At 30.3% G+C, this 14,917-nt stretch overlaps 1 protein-coding gene across 1 annotated transcript in view; it reads left to right on the top strand.

The window, feature by feature from the left end:
- The window catches only part of LOC106466501 (RNA-binding protein 5-B-like), a 42,081-nt gene extending 27,216 nt beyond the window's left edge, over positions 1-14,865 (top strand). Inside the window, exons 9-22 of the mRNA XM_022394528.1 lie at positions 1,114-1,341; positions 2,337-2,379; positions 3,541-3,598; positions 4,021-4,086; positions 6,493-6,562; positions 6,974-7,005; positions 7,365-7,460; positions 8,185-8,428; positions 8,613-8,695; positions 9,599-9,830; positions 10,985-11,214; positions 12,296-12,370; positions 12,743-12,852; positions 14,519-14,865. Coding sequence (XP_022250236.1) covers positions 1,114-1,341; positions 2,337-2,379; positions 3,541-3,598; positions 4,021-4,086; positions 6,493-6,562; positions 6,974-7,005; positions 7,365-7,460; positions 8,185-8,428; positions 8,613-8,695; positions 9,599-9,830; positions 10,985-11,214; positions 12,296-12,370; positions 12,743-12,852; positions 14,519-14,774 — 1,823 coding nt within the window. The 3' untranslated portion in view covers positions 14,775-14,865. The remainder of the gene's footprint in view (positions 1-1,113; positions 1,342-2,336; positions 2,380-3,540; positions 3,599-4,020; positions 4,087-6,492; positions 6,563-6,973; positions 7,006-7,364; positions 7,461-8,184; positions 8,429-8,612; positions 8,696-9,598; positions 9,831-10,984; positions 11,215-12,295; positions 12,371-12,742; positions 12,853-14,518) is intronic.
- Positions 14,866-14,917: the final 52 nt, after the last annotated feature.

Genomic DNA, 14,917 nt, shown 5'->3' with positions numbered 1-14,917 from the left:
CTGTGTTTGATTTATTACATGAGCAATATCTTAGCAAATAGAAAAGATAAGAGGCTCTTATTTTATATTCTTACATGTCAATATTGGTAATTTCAGTCTAATTCTTTCGAAACTATAGACTTAGTATTTTGACTTCACAAACATCCAATTTGAACTAGTGCTGCATTCAACATACCATGTGACACACAAAAATCTATGTTTATGTTTTTTTTAATATTTACTTTTAAATTAACAAATTGAGTAACATATAGTACTAAAATTTGAATTATAATCTATAGTTTGATACTAAAGTTATTGACATAAATTCATGAAATAGTAGTTCAATAAAATTTGAATTCAAGTCAACAAACGAGAAGACATGGCCTTTCACCTGTGACACATCTCGAAAAGGGTTAAGGTATGCTAGGTTGATGGCAGGTTTTTGAGATGGTTTAGGGAAAGTAAGCACCAAAAATCCAAGAAGTGTGACAGTTATACATGTATAGTTGTATTTTAGTTTGCAGTAAAATGCAATTAACCATTTTATGCCTAAAAAGTAAAGTTGGGGAAAATATCAACTTGAATCTTAGGCATCTGTGGCAGTGCCATGCTTGCAGTACATATGAGGTACCGATCAATGATAAGGACTGATTTTATTTATAATTACTGGGTATGCCCAAATTATGGTAATGTTATTTAGTTATCAGTAGACAATTAGAAGTCTTCATTGATTTTATCATAATCCTAAATATATATATATATTAGGCTCTAAGGTGTTTTTTTTTTTGAAGAAGATTCTTTTATTTAGGTAGATGTTTTAAGCATCAATCATACTTTAGAAAAACAGTTGAATATTTAAAAAAAATTAAAAATTTTTCTTGAAAAAACAAGAAAATGACAACTGATAGGAAGTTTCTTATCTTTGATTTTAAATGTACAATGTTTATATATTTATTTATTAATTTATTTAAGCAATAGTCCTTCATTATTGGAAAAGTTTTTGATTTTATTTTTGTAAGTAAAAGTATTGTGAGTGTTTTAAATGAATGAATGTGGATATTAAAATACTTTGATACTTACACACATAGAAACATGCTGCAGATAACAATGTAAATATTGATTTTTATTGTATAGCACTGCTGTTTCGTAATCTCGATGTACTGACAACAGAAGAGAAGGTGCTTTCTGTTTTGGGTGAATTAACTTCCCTACCGATTAAAAGCTTGGGGATAGCCAAAGACCCTTTGACCAATACATCCCGAGGGTTTTGTTTAGTGGAGTTGCATTCTATATCTGAGGCCACACAACTTCATGACATGTTATTGTCAATGAATGGCCAGTTTTATATAGATAATAGACCAGGTAATATTTTGGGTATTTGTCAGTATTGTATAGTTCAAAGAACAAGCAAGTTATTATGAAGCGAAGTTGTTTTAAGAATGCATTATTTTGATAATTTTGTTCAAAAGATTGTCTTATAAGGAAAAATGTTTATTCTTGGAAGATTTGATTTATAGTTGTTTTTAAGTTGAAATGAAGCCTTTTTTTATTAGAACAAATTAAACATCCATAAGATTCACTCATAACCTTTAAAGTATATAGAAATTACTTCAGTAGCCTTCAAGTAGTAAATTAACAAAATGATTTTTAAGCATATAATATTTACTGTATAAAAGATATTACGTTTTGACCCTACCTTGATCTGACTTCATCGGGTATGACAAAACTTAAGCATACAGGGTTTATATACAAATACAGTTATCATATTGGAATACATGGTTTATAAACCTAATTTATAAGATGTCACTGCTCTCTCTTTCTTTGATCTATAGATCTTGTATGTTTAGTTTGTGTTGTGCCAGGAAGACAAACCAAGGTATTGTTGAAATATGTATAATGTTTTCTATAATAGATGACATTATGCTTACAAAGTTGTTTGTTAATGTACTATTGTTTGTATAATGTGCTTTCCTATACAAGAAACAATCTTTAATTTCTGCTTCAATAGTTGTAAAGAATTGGATGCTTAATTATCATGATTTTTTTTCTTCGCCAGTCTCCTTTTTTATAATTGGTTGATGTACCTTAACACGTTTTTTCCAAGGTAGTTAATGAAGAATAAGTTCTTTGCATACGCGTGTTAAATTTAAGTATACAATGCTCATTATTAATATTATTAAATACATTGAAATAATAACAAATGTATCTTTTTTTAATTTTTTAATGAATTTCGTAATGATTGTTTTATTGTGTAAGAGTATCTAGCAACAAAGCATAAGTTTCATGCTGTATTTCAAGTATTAGCTTAAATATTATATAGGAAATATATATATATTCATAATTTCTTATTTTTTCAGTTAATGTAACGTATGCAAGAAAATCTGTGAATGCTATACACAGGTAAGAAATTAACTGAGGAGTGATTTTCATTATTTTATTGCAATGCCTTGTTATAACTAAAATGGTATAAATCTTTATTTTTGTGCAAATTGAGTGTGCACGTTCGTTTGTTGTAAACTTTCAACGTTATCATATCTGACACTTCTTACATACAGTTATTGAGTTTTTTTTAAATCAAGATGCATTTTGTTTGGTAACCTTTACTCTTCATAAAGAAATAAAAACAACTATATGACATATCTGTAAGTGATTCCATTACGTAGCACTCGCATTACTTGTGAGCTTATATTTCACTCATGTTTATTATAATTACGTCATCACAGGTCTAATGATATCTGGAATAACTCACTGTGTTAGAAGAAAAAACAAAATTGTCTAAAGTATCAAAACTGATATAAATGGATAGTATTTATATAGCTATATTTTGCATATCTAATATATCTATATGCTCCTGTTTGGAATCATGTAAAGCTCTATCAAAAAGACTAAATTAATGTTTAAGCTTTTGCTGGTGGACTTTACATGGTAGATTCCTTTGCCATACATTGTTCTAGTCTCAAGTTATTTCAGCAAGAGTTCTGTTATTCTATAAAAGTAATTACTTTAACAAAATAAACTTTCAGAGAAATCCTTAAGGCTTTCCTGTATATCACCAAAAAATCACAAAAAAATACAGAATATCTAGGGCATCAGTATGTAAACATAACACATTTAAAAATGATAACACAATACTGATTTCTGTTTACTATACTAAATAAAGTCAATATTTTAGGCCTTTCCAGTACACGTATCTCATATTTCTTACAAGGACAAACAATGTAATTCAGTATTAAAAAATTCTGTCTGCCCCCCCCATTATTATTATACAACTTCTGAATCTAATGTATTCGTACACATATCATCTGAAAGCCAGGATTATTTTCTTCTCACAAACTATTTGTAATAGTGCTCCCTCTATCGTTATGTAGATTGTAAATATCTAAACCTAGTTAATGTCACAGGGTTCTTTTAAGTGCATACTTTCAAATAATCTACAGATATAATAGTTATTTTTATAGTCTATATGCGATAACATCTTGGATTCATCATTTCAATTATACTAAACAGTATTAGGAATATTGTGCATAACTTTACAGAAGTTTTTTTTTTTTCAAAAAATAGTGCTGCCAGTGCCAATGCTGCAAGTGTAGCTTTAGCAGCCGCTCAGTGGACAAATCGGGTATGGACTTTTTACTTTCATTTAGTGTATTAAATGTATTAATATTTTCATGTACGTACATATGTATAACATTCAAAGTTAACCATGATTTTGTTTTCTTGGTTTTTCTTTCTGTAGTTCAAAATTAGAGATAGCTATGCCTGAACTGTAGGGATATGTGCATAAGGTAGTTTTTAGACTGAAAGAAATTTCTATTCTTTTCCACACTACAGATGGTTATACTAAGCAAAAGTAAAAATAATTTTGCCTAACAAAGTAGTGTTTTTTTCAATGACTTGATGTAGTATTTTGTGTTGTAGAGAAGCAAGGGATATGTTTCAGTTATTCATATTTTTAATGTAATTAGCCACAGCAAATGTTGCAGCATTAATTAGTTTATCATTGACCAAATTTAATATGTTTGGTTAATTTTCATGTTCTAGGCTGAACCAGGATTGACATCTTCAGGTCAGGTTGATCCATACCAACAAGGTTATGAAAAGTATCAGGTAAGGTTCTGTTTTTGTATATTTTTTGTTATGGTGAATCACGTGCTTTTTTTCCAATGAGTATTGAAATAAAAAACGATTTTAGAACTATCATAAAAAGATTCGGGTGGTGTGGTGTTGTATGTGAGAAGTTTTGTGACTTTTCTTTCAATTGATAAATTATTTCCTTATTGTTTGACAAAAACCTGCATGTGTGTGCTTGTAACTGATGAACTAACAGATCAATTGTCAACAAACCTGTCATATGTACCCTCTGGGTCTTCATGGAGAGTGACATATGGGAGGGGGGGGCAATATTTTGATCTAACCCTCAAGGGAGCCCTATGCATTGATAAGGTATTCATCAACAAATAGTTATTAAAAAAAAGTATATGTGAAAAACTTTAACCCTATATATATGAAAGGATCAAAGTGCATGCCACAATCGTTGTACAGAGTTATATTCAAAATTTAATTAAACTATTCTGTTATCATTGTATGTCAGTAAACTTGGTATTAAAAACATAGTTTTATGAGTTTGGAAAATTTGCACTATCCACTTCTCTGTATCATGTGATACTTATTTGCTCCAAATTGTCTGTTTAGATGTATCTACTAATTTTAATATAAATTACACACATATAGAATTTGCTAAGACGTAATCTAAAGTTATAGCCTCCACTCTTCTTGTTTTACTGAGATATAAACCAGAAAGTCAAACCCACACTTACACTCTCCAATCTCATCCTGTTATTCAAAACATTTCAGTAATCTCTGACGTTTGCTTTTGGATTATTCATTACGAATAGAAAAATATTTTAATTTACTGAATTCCTTGTAAGGCTAGCTCATTCTGATGACAAGTTATGAATTATTCGATGTACAGTTTCATTATTTACTATCACCGAGTCACTTTGACCAACCAAGAGAATAACTTAAACCCACTTATAGCTTGATTAGAATGATAGTTGAATTACAATAGTTCTAGAGCACTGTGTTTGTTGTGCATGCTGTTATTTTGTGTTCTAAGTTTGAAATATTAGCAATAAAATTCAACCAACACTTGAAGTTAACTTTTATCAAGAGTTAGAGTGCAAAAATGTACAAGATCCACACACCAGTATTAAATTTCTTGTTTTATTATGTGTATTTTTATTAATTGTTATAAAAGTAACTAAAAATGTAAAATTTAGAAACTTTTTAGGTTAGATAAAAGTATATCTCTGCAAGGAATGCACACAAGCTGCTCATGTATGGTGTAATTTAACTCTATCACTATGGGCTTGACCAACCTCATAACCATTTTGTGCTTGTTATAGTATTCAAACTATAACTTTTAATACAGTAGGTGTAGCTTAAAATTTTGCTTTACCCTCAAGTTGAACAAAAACCCAGCCTGGTTAACTAATGACTGAATATTTGCTGTAAAGTTATTATCAATGATATAAGTGTAGCTACCAGTTTGCCTGCCAATTTTGATTTCCTTCCTTTAAGTTGCATGCTCAATCCTTTTTCGGTTGCAACATTTTGTCACATCTAAGGTGTTTTCAATTAGATTCACTTGACGTCCTAGAGATTGGGTAAATGGAATATGAAACTTTAAGATGAAAGTATTTTTTCTCTTAGCATTATAATCACTTTGCACTCAGACTGACTCAGTAAGGTCTTTATAAAATCACAGACAAATCTTTGGTAAAAGTACTTGATTTAAAAATTGTTTGTTTGTTGTTGTTTTTTGTGTGACAAACTTGAATCATTTACTGAAAGCTTCTCAGATTTCATGAAGGTATAATCTTACTTTCAAAGTGACAGTATGTATAGATTCATGGTGGTTACAAAGTTTCTCATATTGACTGCAACCAAAAGTATATGGTTAATGAGTTGTCATTCACAGGAAAGAGCTTTTCATTTTTATGTAATAATCTCCACATGTTTTGCTGTACTTTAGCTTAGAAATGAAACCTGCTAAAATGTTTTTATTCGTACTTCTGAGTAACATAGTTAATCTTATTACAACTGTTTTTTTCCATCTCTTGCTATCCTACCTCGCATTATATATTTGAAAACTAACATTAACAAATCATCTTAACATTTTCAACATGACCTGTTTTCATCAAAGGAAAAGGCAGAATGGTAGTTTTGTTCCTGATGACTGAAGATCCATCTGTCAAAAGCACTCAATTTTCATGTTAATTTTATTTTGTTATGTTGGGGAAACTACGTGATTAGACAGGTAAAGATTATGACCACAAAAAGTTTACACTGTGAAATGTTGATTTTTACAGTGTTTAAAACACATTAGGAAATAATAAAATATATTTGTTGATAAATTTCTCTGATAAAGTACTTAAATGTAATTCTTCACATGCTTAAGGATTTCATACGAATGTCGCAGAATGTAATTGCATTTGTATTGTGTGTTCTCAGGCTGATTACAGTTCGTATTATCAGAGTAATTATGGAACTTATTCTGCTGACTCTGAAGCAGTTGCAAGTGGTAGGTGCTTAGACATGTAATTAAATGTTTTATTAGCTTTTTTATTCTAAATTGTAATTATATCACTAAACCACTTGTTTGACTCTTTTACTATTGAGGAAAGTACTTATAGGTAAGAATAAGAAAAAAAATCAATTTTATGTCATGTTGTAAATTGCCCAGAAAACTTAGGTTACATATGTTCTTACTGTAGATAAATTTCTGTTTTTTAAATGTTTAACATATGAACATAATGTATACATTTTTTGTAAAGATTTTAAAGTTGCAATTAAACATTAGTTTATGTAAGCTTTGGAATATTCAGGCAGTCCAACTCATTTAAAAACAAGCATAAATGTAAATTCTTATTTTTCAGTGTTTCTACAAACCCAAAAATTAATCCTTAAATGATAAAAGATTTTCTTTTCATAGGTGATGTACAAACTCAAGTAACTCAACAAGCGGTAAGATTTCTAAACTATATTAAGCAACATAATTAGTAATCATTTATTTCAAAGATTCTTTGTACATATAAGGAATATGTAATCCATATCTTTTGAAAGCCAAATTGAAATTGGATTTATTATGACTGATTGCACGACACAGCTTAGATAAAGGTATAAAAATAAGGAAAGACCATTTACATTGCTACAGAATGTGGTAACTAAATTAACATTGTATTCATATTTGATGTGCATGATGTCTTTGTTCAAGTAAAATTAAATCAGACTTCTTTAGTAGGTGTTAAAAGTCCAAAAACTGCTTAGCTAAATGGATATAAGAGATACAACAGGGGATATTTCTTTTTGATTTTGACCTATAGGATTTTCAGAAGTCAGGTGCCACAAAGCAGAAGATTGTGCAGGGAAAAGCTACAATTTCTAAAGGACCTCAGGGAGGTACAGGAGCAAAATCCCAGGTATGAATAAACCTGTAACAGTAATATCCTCTTATTGATTTTAACTAAATATCGAATTAATGTGAAACACTGAAATTTATAGAAATACCTTTTAAGAACTCAACCACACCAGTAATGGTTGTAGGTATTAAATGGAACATTCTGACAAGTATAAGTTGCAGATGTGATTCTTAGAAGAGAAATATTATCAATTGTGCACTGTTTTTGAATAGCAACATTTTTTTTTTCAGTAAATGATTGCCATATACTTTTTGTACACTTCTCTTTTGTATGTTCTTGGTGAGAAGTGAAGGTGGTTAGGAGAAAATTAAAAAAATAAAGCATGTACTCTTCCACTTCAGTAGTACAGTAATAACTTCCAATTGGAGTGAGTTATGTATTTAAGAGCAAAACTCAATCAACCTGGCCATAATTATGACTAAAAATATACCTTTCTGTTTAAACAGATTAGAATGCAATGTTTAATATACAGTTCTAATGATCATACAATATTTTTATTCTCCCTGATAATAATTTTTTGTTCATAGTAAGTACATTTCTAAAATATTCATAATTATGGAACTTGATGTGTATTTTTTTAAGTTGTAACCAGTTTTATAACTATGCTTTCAAACCTACCATTGCATAGTGATCTGTATATTATCAACCAACTCTTCAGAGTATGCTTTATAAACTGCAATTATCTTTATAAGATTAAAATATAAAAACATAATCTCTCAACTAGGTTAATCTAGGATCAGTTGTGGTTGATGGTGTTACTTATGCTAAGTACCCAGTTCCTGATACATCTTCATATCAGTATGACGAAACTTCAGGGTATTACTATGATCCAGCGACGGGCCTTTATTACGATGCTAACTCTCAGTATTACTATAATGCGGAATCTCAGCAGTTCGTATATTGGGATGGTGAGAAACAAACGTACCTGCCTGCTCCTACGCAGACTTCGAGCACTCATGAGACATTGGGTATGAAGAATTAAATCTTGATACATTTTACTATTTGTTTCTTTAATCTTTCCTTCCCTCTGACCAGATTTTATTTCATTGTTAAAAAGTGTAACTAATAAGTTGAATTTTTTGGTCTTTCAAAATGGCTGGGTATCAAGAAAACTTGTACTAACAGAGATTATAAAAAAAAAAATTTTCTCAGGAGGAACTGAAGCAGAATCAACCAAGGATGATAAGTCTAGATACAAGCAGGACAAAGTCAGAATTGCCAAGAAGATAGCCAAGGTGTGTACAAGACCAAGAAACTTAAGTGATTTGAGAGAACTTCTCACTAAGAAAGTGAAAAGATAGTCATTAAAATTATAATTTTTGCAATTCTCATCATACGTCTACAGACTTACAATGCTAGAAACTGGGTTTTGATACCTGTAGTGGGCAGAGGACAGATAGCCCATTGTGTACTTTTGTGTAAAAAACATTTTCTTACATCTAGGTCCTCAATTTTTTATTAACCTTATATTTAGAAGTCTAAAATCTGTTTGTTGAAAAATAACATCCATGTTTCTTTTGTAAGACACTTCCTGTAAAACAATATATACAAAGAACACTTATTACAGCAAAAGTATGAAAAAGTTTTTGGAAAGTGTTAATTTGTAAGACTTGTATTAGGCTCAAAAGATATTGGAAACATCAAGGTTTCTCTAGTATAGGTGTGCTTCACATGCGTGCTCAATGGATGCAACTGACATTTGGTAGAAATGTAAAATGAGGTATAAATTGCCTTATTGTATTCTTTGCACATAGGTTGACATGATTATCTCATTTATTTGCTGCATCTATAAAAATTATGTAGACATAACTGGAATGCATTTAGAAACAGTATTTTGTATTGAATTATGAACTTGATAAAACAGCTGTTGTCTGAAGTTGTGTCGCCAATAACCTAGTTTTAATATTTACCTATAGTGGAACTTTGAATTAATATGTTTGATTTTCACAAATAAGATTAATAATTCAGACTTTTGTAAAGTGAGATGGCAAACATCAGAAGACAAACAAAAAAAAAAATGAAGCTCTTGCCTCGGGGTTTTTTTGAAAGCAATGAAGAAAATAATTTGGTAATAATACTTTATGAAACATTGCTCCCTGTATTGCAGATGTTAAACTTTTATTGGCACTTTTATTTAGGACATGGAAAGATGGGCAAAAACTTTGAACCAAAAGAAAGAAAATGCCAAGCAAAACTTGTCTGCTCAACAGTACAAAGAGATGGCGGAACAATTCAGGCAGTCTGCAGCTGCTGATGCCGGTTTTGCCGTTTTGGAGAAGAGAACCACACACACAGACAGACAAACCTTGATTAGCGACTCTATAAAAAAAGATCCTGAAGAGAAAAGTATTCTTCAGATTACATTAGCAGGTAGGTATCTTTTAATCATAAAAGCTTAATATTATTTAGATTGGATTTGATGGCAAGGAATCCACTTTGGGATGATATTGATTGGAGATGGCTTGAATGGTTAATTAAGAAAATTTGATTATATGTATAACATATTAACAAATGTGCAACTTTTTTGACAATGTTTTATCATCATCAAAACTTTGTTGAAATGTTGTATGTTTATAACAAAATTTTTACTACCCATTCAAGCCATCTAACTTTATTAGTGGAACTTGGTGGGTACTTCAGAAGGTCTGTGTGTTTAACCTTTCCAAGCCCAGCATCTCAAGTTTTTTAATAGGCAAAAGGACATTAAATTATTAGAAAATTGTCTTTTCTCTCACTTCAAGAGCCTGGTGGTTAGGGTGCTCCACTTGCAATCTGAGGATTGCAGGTTCGAATCCCTGTCATACCAAACGTTCTCGCCCTTTCAGCTGTTGGTCTGTTATAATGTGATGGTCAATCCCACTATTTGTTGGTAAAAGGGTAGCCCAAGAGTTGGCGGTGGGTGGTGTTTACTAGTTGCCTTCCAGGTAGTCTATCACTGCTTAATTTTGGACGGCTATCGCAGATAGCTCTCATGTAGGTTTATGTGAAATTCAAACCAAATGAAACTCGCCCTTCAAATTATAAAATAGGATAATAAGTGATATGTTAAGATTTCTAATTTTCTTTTTGTGTTTTTATTAATGTTTGTTTGTACAAAATAATTTAAAAAAGTGCTAGTGCTAATTTTTCAGTTTTTGGGCAAGTGTTGTAAATTTTATTAGGAATGATGGAAATTAATACATTTCCCATTGATGCAAATACAACTTGTCAGAGTAGAAAAATAAAACTGGAAGTACTGCTTATTTTAAGAACAGACAATTTTTTAAGTTGGTAATTTGAAAAAATGTAAAATTCATCTGCTTTGCTTTCTTTACAACATTATTATATCGTGTTTTCTTTCTTTCTTGCAATCTATTTGTCATAGAACTCTCTTTTGTACCTAAATGTACATTTTGGAACCTTTCAGTGAATGAGTACCTTTAAAATAAGTGAAGTTACTAATTCATCTGTTGTGCATTGTCAAACCTTACCATCATTATATTAATATTTTGTAGTTGTAGCTAATATACACACTTCTTGTTTAGGCATCAGCAAACCTACACTCAAACCCAGCCTTGTTGCAGCTTATGATGACTGCAGTGATTCAGACACTGAGCCAGATACTATGGCAGATGGTCAGCTTGTACAAGATCCTTTAAGGGCCTGGGAGATGAGACTTACCGACTTGCAGAAGATGGCTTGTTTGCTTTGTAAACGTCAATTCCCAAATAAGGACGCACTATCAAGACATCAACAGCTTTCAGATTTACATAAGGTAAGGGTCTTGTTTGTGCTAAACAAGCTAATTCTTTTTTTTTAACTGAGCCATGCACCTGAAAACTGATCTTGTTTGTGCTAAACAAGCTTAATTTTTTTTTTTTAATTGAGCCATGCACCTGAAAACTGGTCTTGTTTGTGCTAAACAAGCTAATTCTTTTTTTTTAATTAAGCCATGCACCTGAAAACCGTAATAGATTTCTGATTAACTCTGGTTTTTATTACACAACTAGCTGAATGCATGTCATATGATGGTAGATTCTGAATAATTTTTCTTCTTAAAATTAAATCTAAATAAATGTTTTATGAACAGGTTTTGTAAAAATGAATTTTAGTAACAATATATCTATGAAGAATGTTTATTGATTCTCTAGTATTTCATGAAAATATTTTTTCTTTATATTTGGTTGTCTTCTGTAAGTGGTCCTTAATTACAATTTTGAGTTATGTATATTTTTATATTATATCCACATTTGGTTTTTGATAAAGCCTTATATAATGAACCATGTAAAAAAACTGGTTCTCAAATGAATATTCCTACATGGTCAAATATCTGATCCTACAATTTATTAGTTCTGATGGCAAAGGCAGAGAATTTGATGGTGAAGGGCAAATGCATAGTTTCATAAAAAATGCTTACAAGTTTTTTGACTGAATATTAAAAAATCTTTTACTGAAGCTGAAAACGGTAATAATGTATCGTAGAGCCATCTATTGGGTTGAAAATATATTTGTTTTTGACGTATGAAATAGTAATTGGGGTTTATTATGTAATATGAAACTATCCCTGATTTAATCTTTAATTTTATTTATATTGTTTCGAATAGTCCGAGACCTTATTGTAAATATAATATAAAAATTAACAAAAGTTCCCAACTTGAATGGGATCTGAATGTGAAACTCCCTCATGATAGTTGAACACTATAGCCATTTTTGTAAATTATCATGTGATTTTAGTTGCTCTGAACATGAGTTAATAAGTAAAAGAAGTTGTAAAAAAAATGCCCACTTAGCTGATTTGAACATATGGTACATTGTACTATGTTTCATTAATACAGATTAACTTTGTTTTGGTATAGCAAAACCTGGAAACCTTAAAAAGAACCAAACTGTCACCTGAAGAACTGGAAATTGTGGAAAAGGCAGAGAGAGAAGTATACTTATCTTTAAAATATATATACTGTTATCAAGGCTTTAAGCAAATCAATAATAGACTTATGGATAGTTAACATGTTTGGTTTATGATAAAGTTTAACTCTCTTTTTAAATTTATTTAGTTATGAGGTGTTTCAGGTCAATTAAAAAATAATAACTAAAAACTAACTTTGTGTATACAGGAGACACCTTCAAATGTTTAATTTTTTCCATGAACACCCATAAAATGAAAAGAAGAAAAAAATTAAGTAGTGTGAGCTGGAGAATGAAGAGCCTAGATAGAAATTGTAAAAAAAAGTTGTTTTACTAACTGGTAATGTTCCCAATAATGGATTTCAATTCTTTTTTTTTTTTTTACTTGTTTTGTTTAGGCTGGTTATAGGGATCGAGCTAAAGAACGTAGGGAGAAGTACGGACAGCCTGAAAATCCACATCCAAATAAACTAAAAGACAAATATTTGAAAAATATTCAACAGATTGCGTAAGTTTTGACGTGATATCCGGTTATTACACCATTTTGGGTAAAATGGTATCTTCCACTAATAGTTAATGTAGAATAATTCGAGCAGTTTAAAATGACCATATACATGCCTGTTTTGTATTCTCAAACATTTAGATAAACTGTTTGATATAAAGCACATGAATGAAACCATTGAAAATATTCTGTTGTTAATTGCTTAACCCTGTGTACAACAGTTAAAGTGACATGTTACCTACAAAACCTAATTTATCAATATATGTGAATAAACTTTGAACCAAAACATTGTTTATAATTTCTAAGTTTTAGTTTCAAAAGGAGATATTATAGCAAATTTGAATTTTTGTTCTTGTGTCCTGGCTTTGATTTCTCCTTTTCAGAATTTTCTGACATAAAAATAGAAACATAAACTACACATAATGTCAAGAAAGAACATAAAAAATTGAACTTCTTAATTTGTTGAGATATTCCAAATTTGTAAAAACCACTAGTGAAGCCCCCCCCCCCCATATTTTTATGCTAATTATCAAAATCACTACTTGTGTGATGGGCCTCTTTATAACCAACAGAAAGGACATAATATAATGTACAGGAACCTTAAGACTACTTGTATATATTTGGTGGTTGAAGACATGTTCCCAAGAAAAGCTTAGCTATAAAGTCAAATTATAATAATTTCGGGAAGTTGTTCTAGTTCCAAATATAAATTGTGTTTTATTGAAAACTACATGATTTAGTGTTTTTTGTTTGTTTTTGACAACCAACACAGAAGAAAAATAGATTATGCAAATGAAATAAAACATTTTTCATCTTACAGTTTTATATTAACATGAAAATCACTTTGCACTCAGTTTGACTTAGTATATAGGCTTTATACATCCATGTCCAAATCTTTAGTAGTAATACTTTTATTACAAGCTTGCCAAATTTTGTGAAGGTAAATTTATTGTATCACATTTCATAGGTGGGTCAAATTGCTCCACTGTGTACAGAATGGGTTTATATATATATAAAAGCAATCAAAACAATATTCTGGCTAGTTTGAATAATTTCTCAACCATTTGTTTACAAATAAGCATCTATAAAGTTCCAACTGTCCTGGTACCACAATCCCTAATTATTGTAGGTAACCTTTGTTAAATAATTTTTGTTCTACCTAAATGATGGGTGTCCTGTTTTAGTGTTTAACCCTTTTCACATTGGCTATGAAATTCTTCTGTTTGTAACATTAAAGAATTACTAAATATTTTAAATGTATATATGAACATTCTCTCTCTACATTGGGTAAATAATATCTGAATTTTTTGCAGTTTCTTTTTTATTATTCACATGTTTACAGTGATTTTTAAATTTGTGTATTGCATAAAGACCTAGTAAATTTAATTATTTTATGTATACAAGATTCAGATTTTTAGTTGCAAATAAAATTGTGTAACATACTTAATATCCGAGTATTTTAAAAATAAAATGAGAGAGCTTGGCTTTACTCGTTTATGTAATCAAAAATTAATAACTTAAAACGTACAGTATCTTGAAATTTTCTTTTCAGGTGGTTTTTAGTATTTTTCCATAGTCACCTAGTTAGTGTACAAAATATGCAAGTGTTGTATTGGTTATGTTTCATTGAAATAAAGTGCACTAGTCACGATTGTTTTGTAATTTTTGACAGTCCATATGAACAGCCTACTAAACAAGGTATAGGAAGTGACAATATTGGCAACAAGATGATGAAAGCCATGGGGTGGTCAGAAGGTCAAGGACTGGGTAGAGCAAATCAGGGAATATCCAATATTATCCAGGTAGAAAGAAGAGTAGCAGGTGCTGGATTAGGAATGGCTGGAGCAAACTCTGGGGCAAGTGCCACGGACTCTTATAAAGACACAGTTAAGAAGTCCATGCAAGCAAGATATAACAATCTGTGTTGATAGTCGTTCCTGTGTTTTATGCTTGTAAATATCCCATCATGTATAAACAAATAAAAGTGTACATAATAAGTTACTTTTGTAGGAATACCAACATTTGTTAATGGGTTTCTATAATTCATTAATTGTTGTAGATTAGCTGCTTT

The sequence above is a fragment of the Limulus polyphemus genome, unplaced genomic scaffold (assembly GCF_000517525.1).
Source record: "Limulus polyphemus unplaced genomic scaffold, Limulus_polyphemus-2.1.2 Scaffold2280, whole genome shotgun sequence".
In the NCBI taxonomy this organism is placed as follows: Eukaryota; Metazoa; Arthropoda; class Merostomata; order Xiphosura; family Limulidae; genus Limulus; species Limulus polyphemus.
Note: the sequence above shows the minus strand (reverse complement) of the source record. Positions and strands in the feature narration are given on the sequence as shown.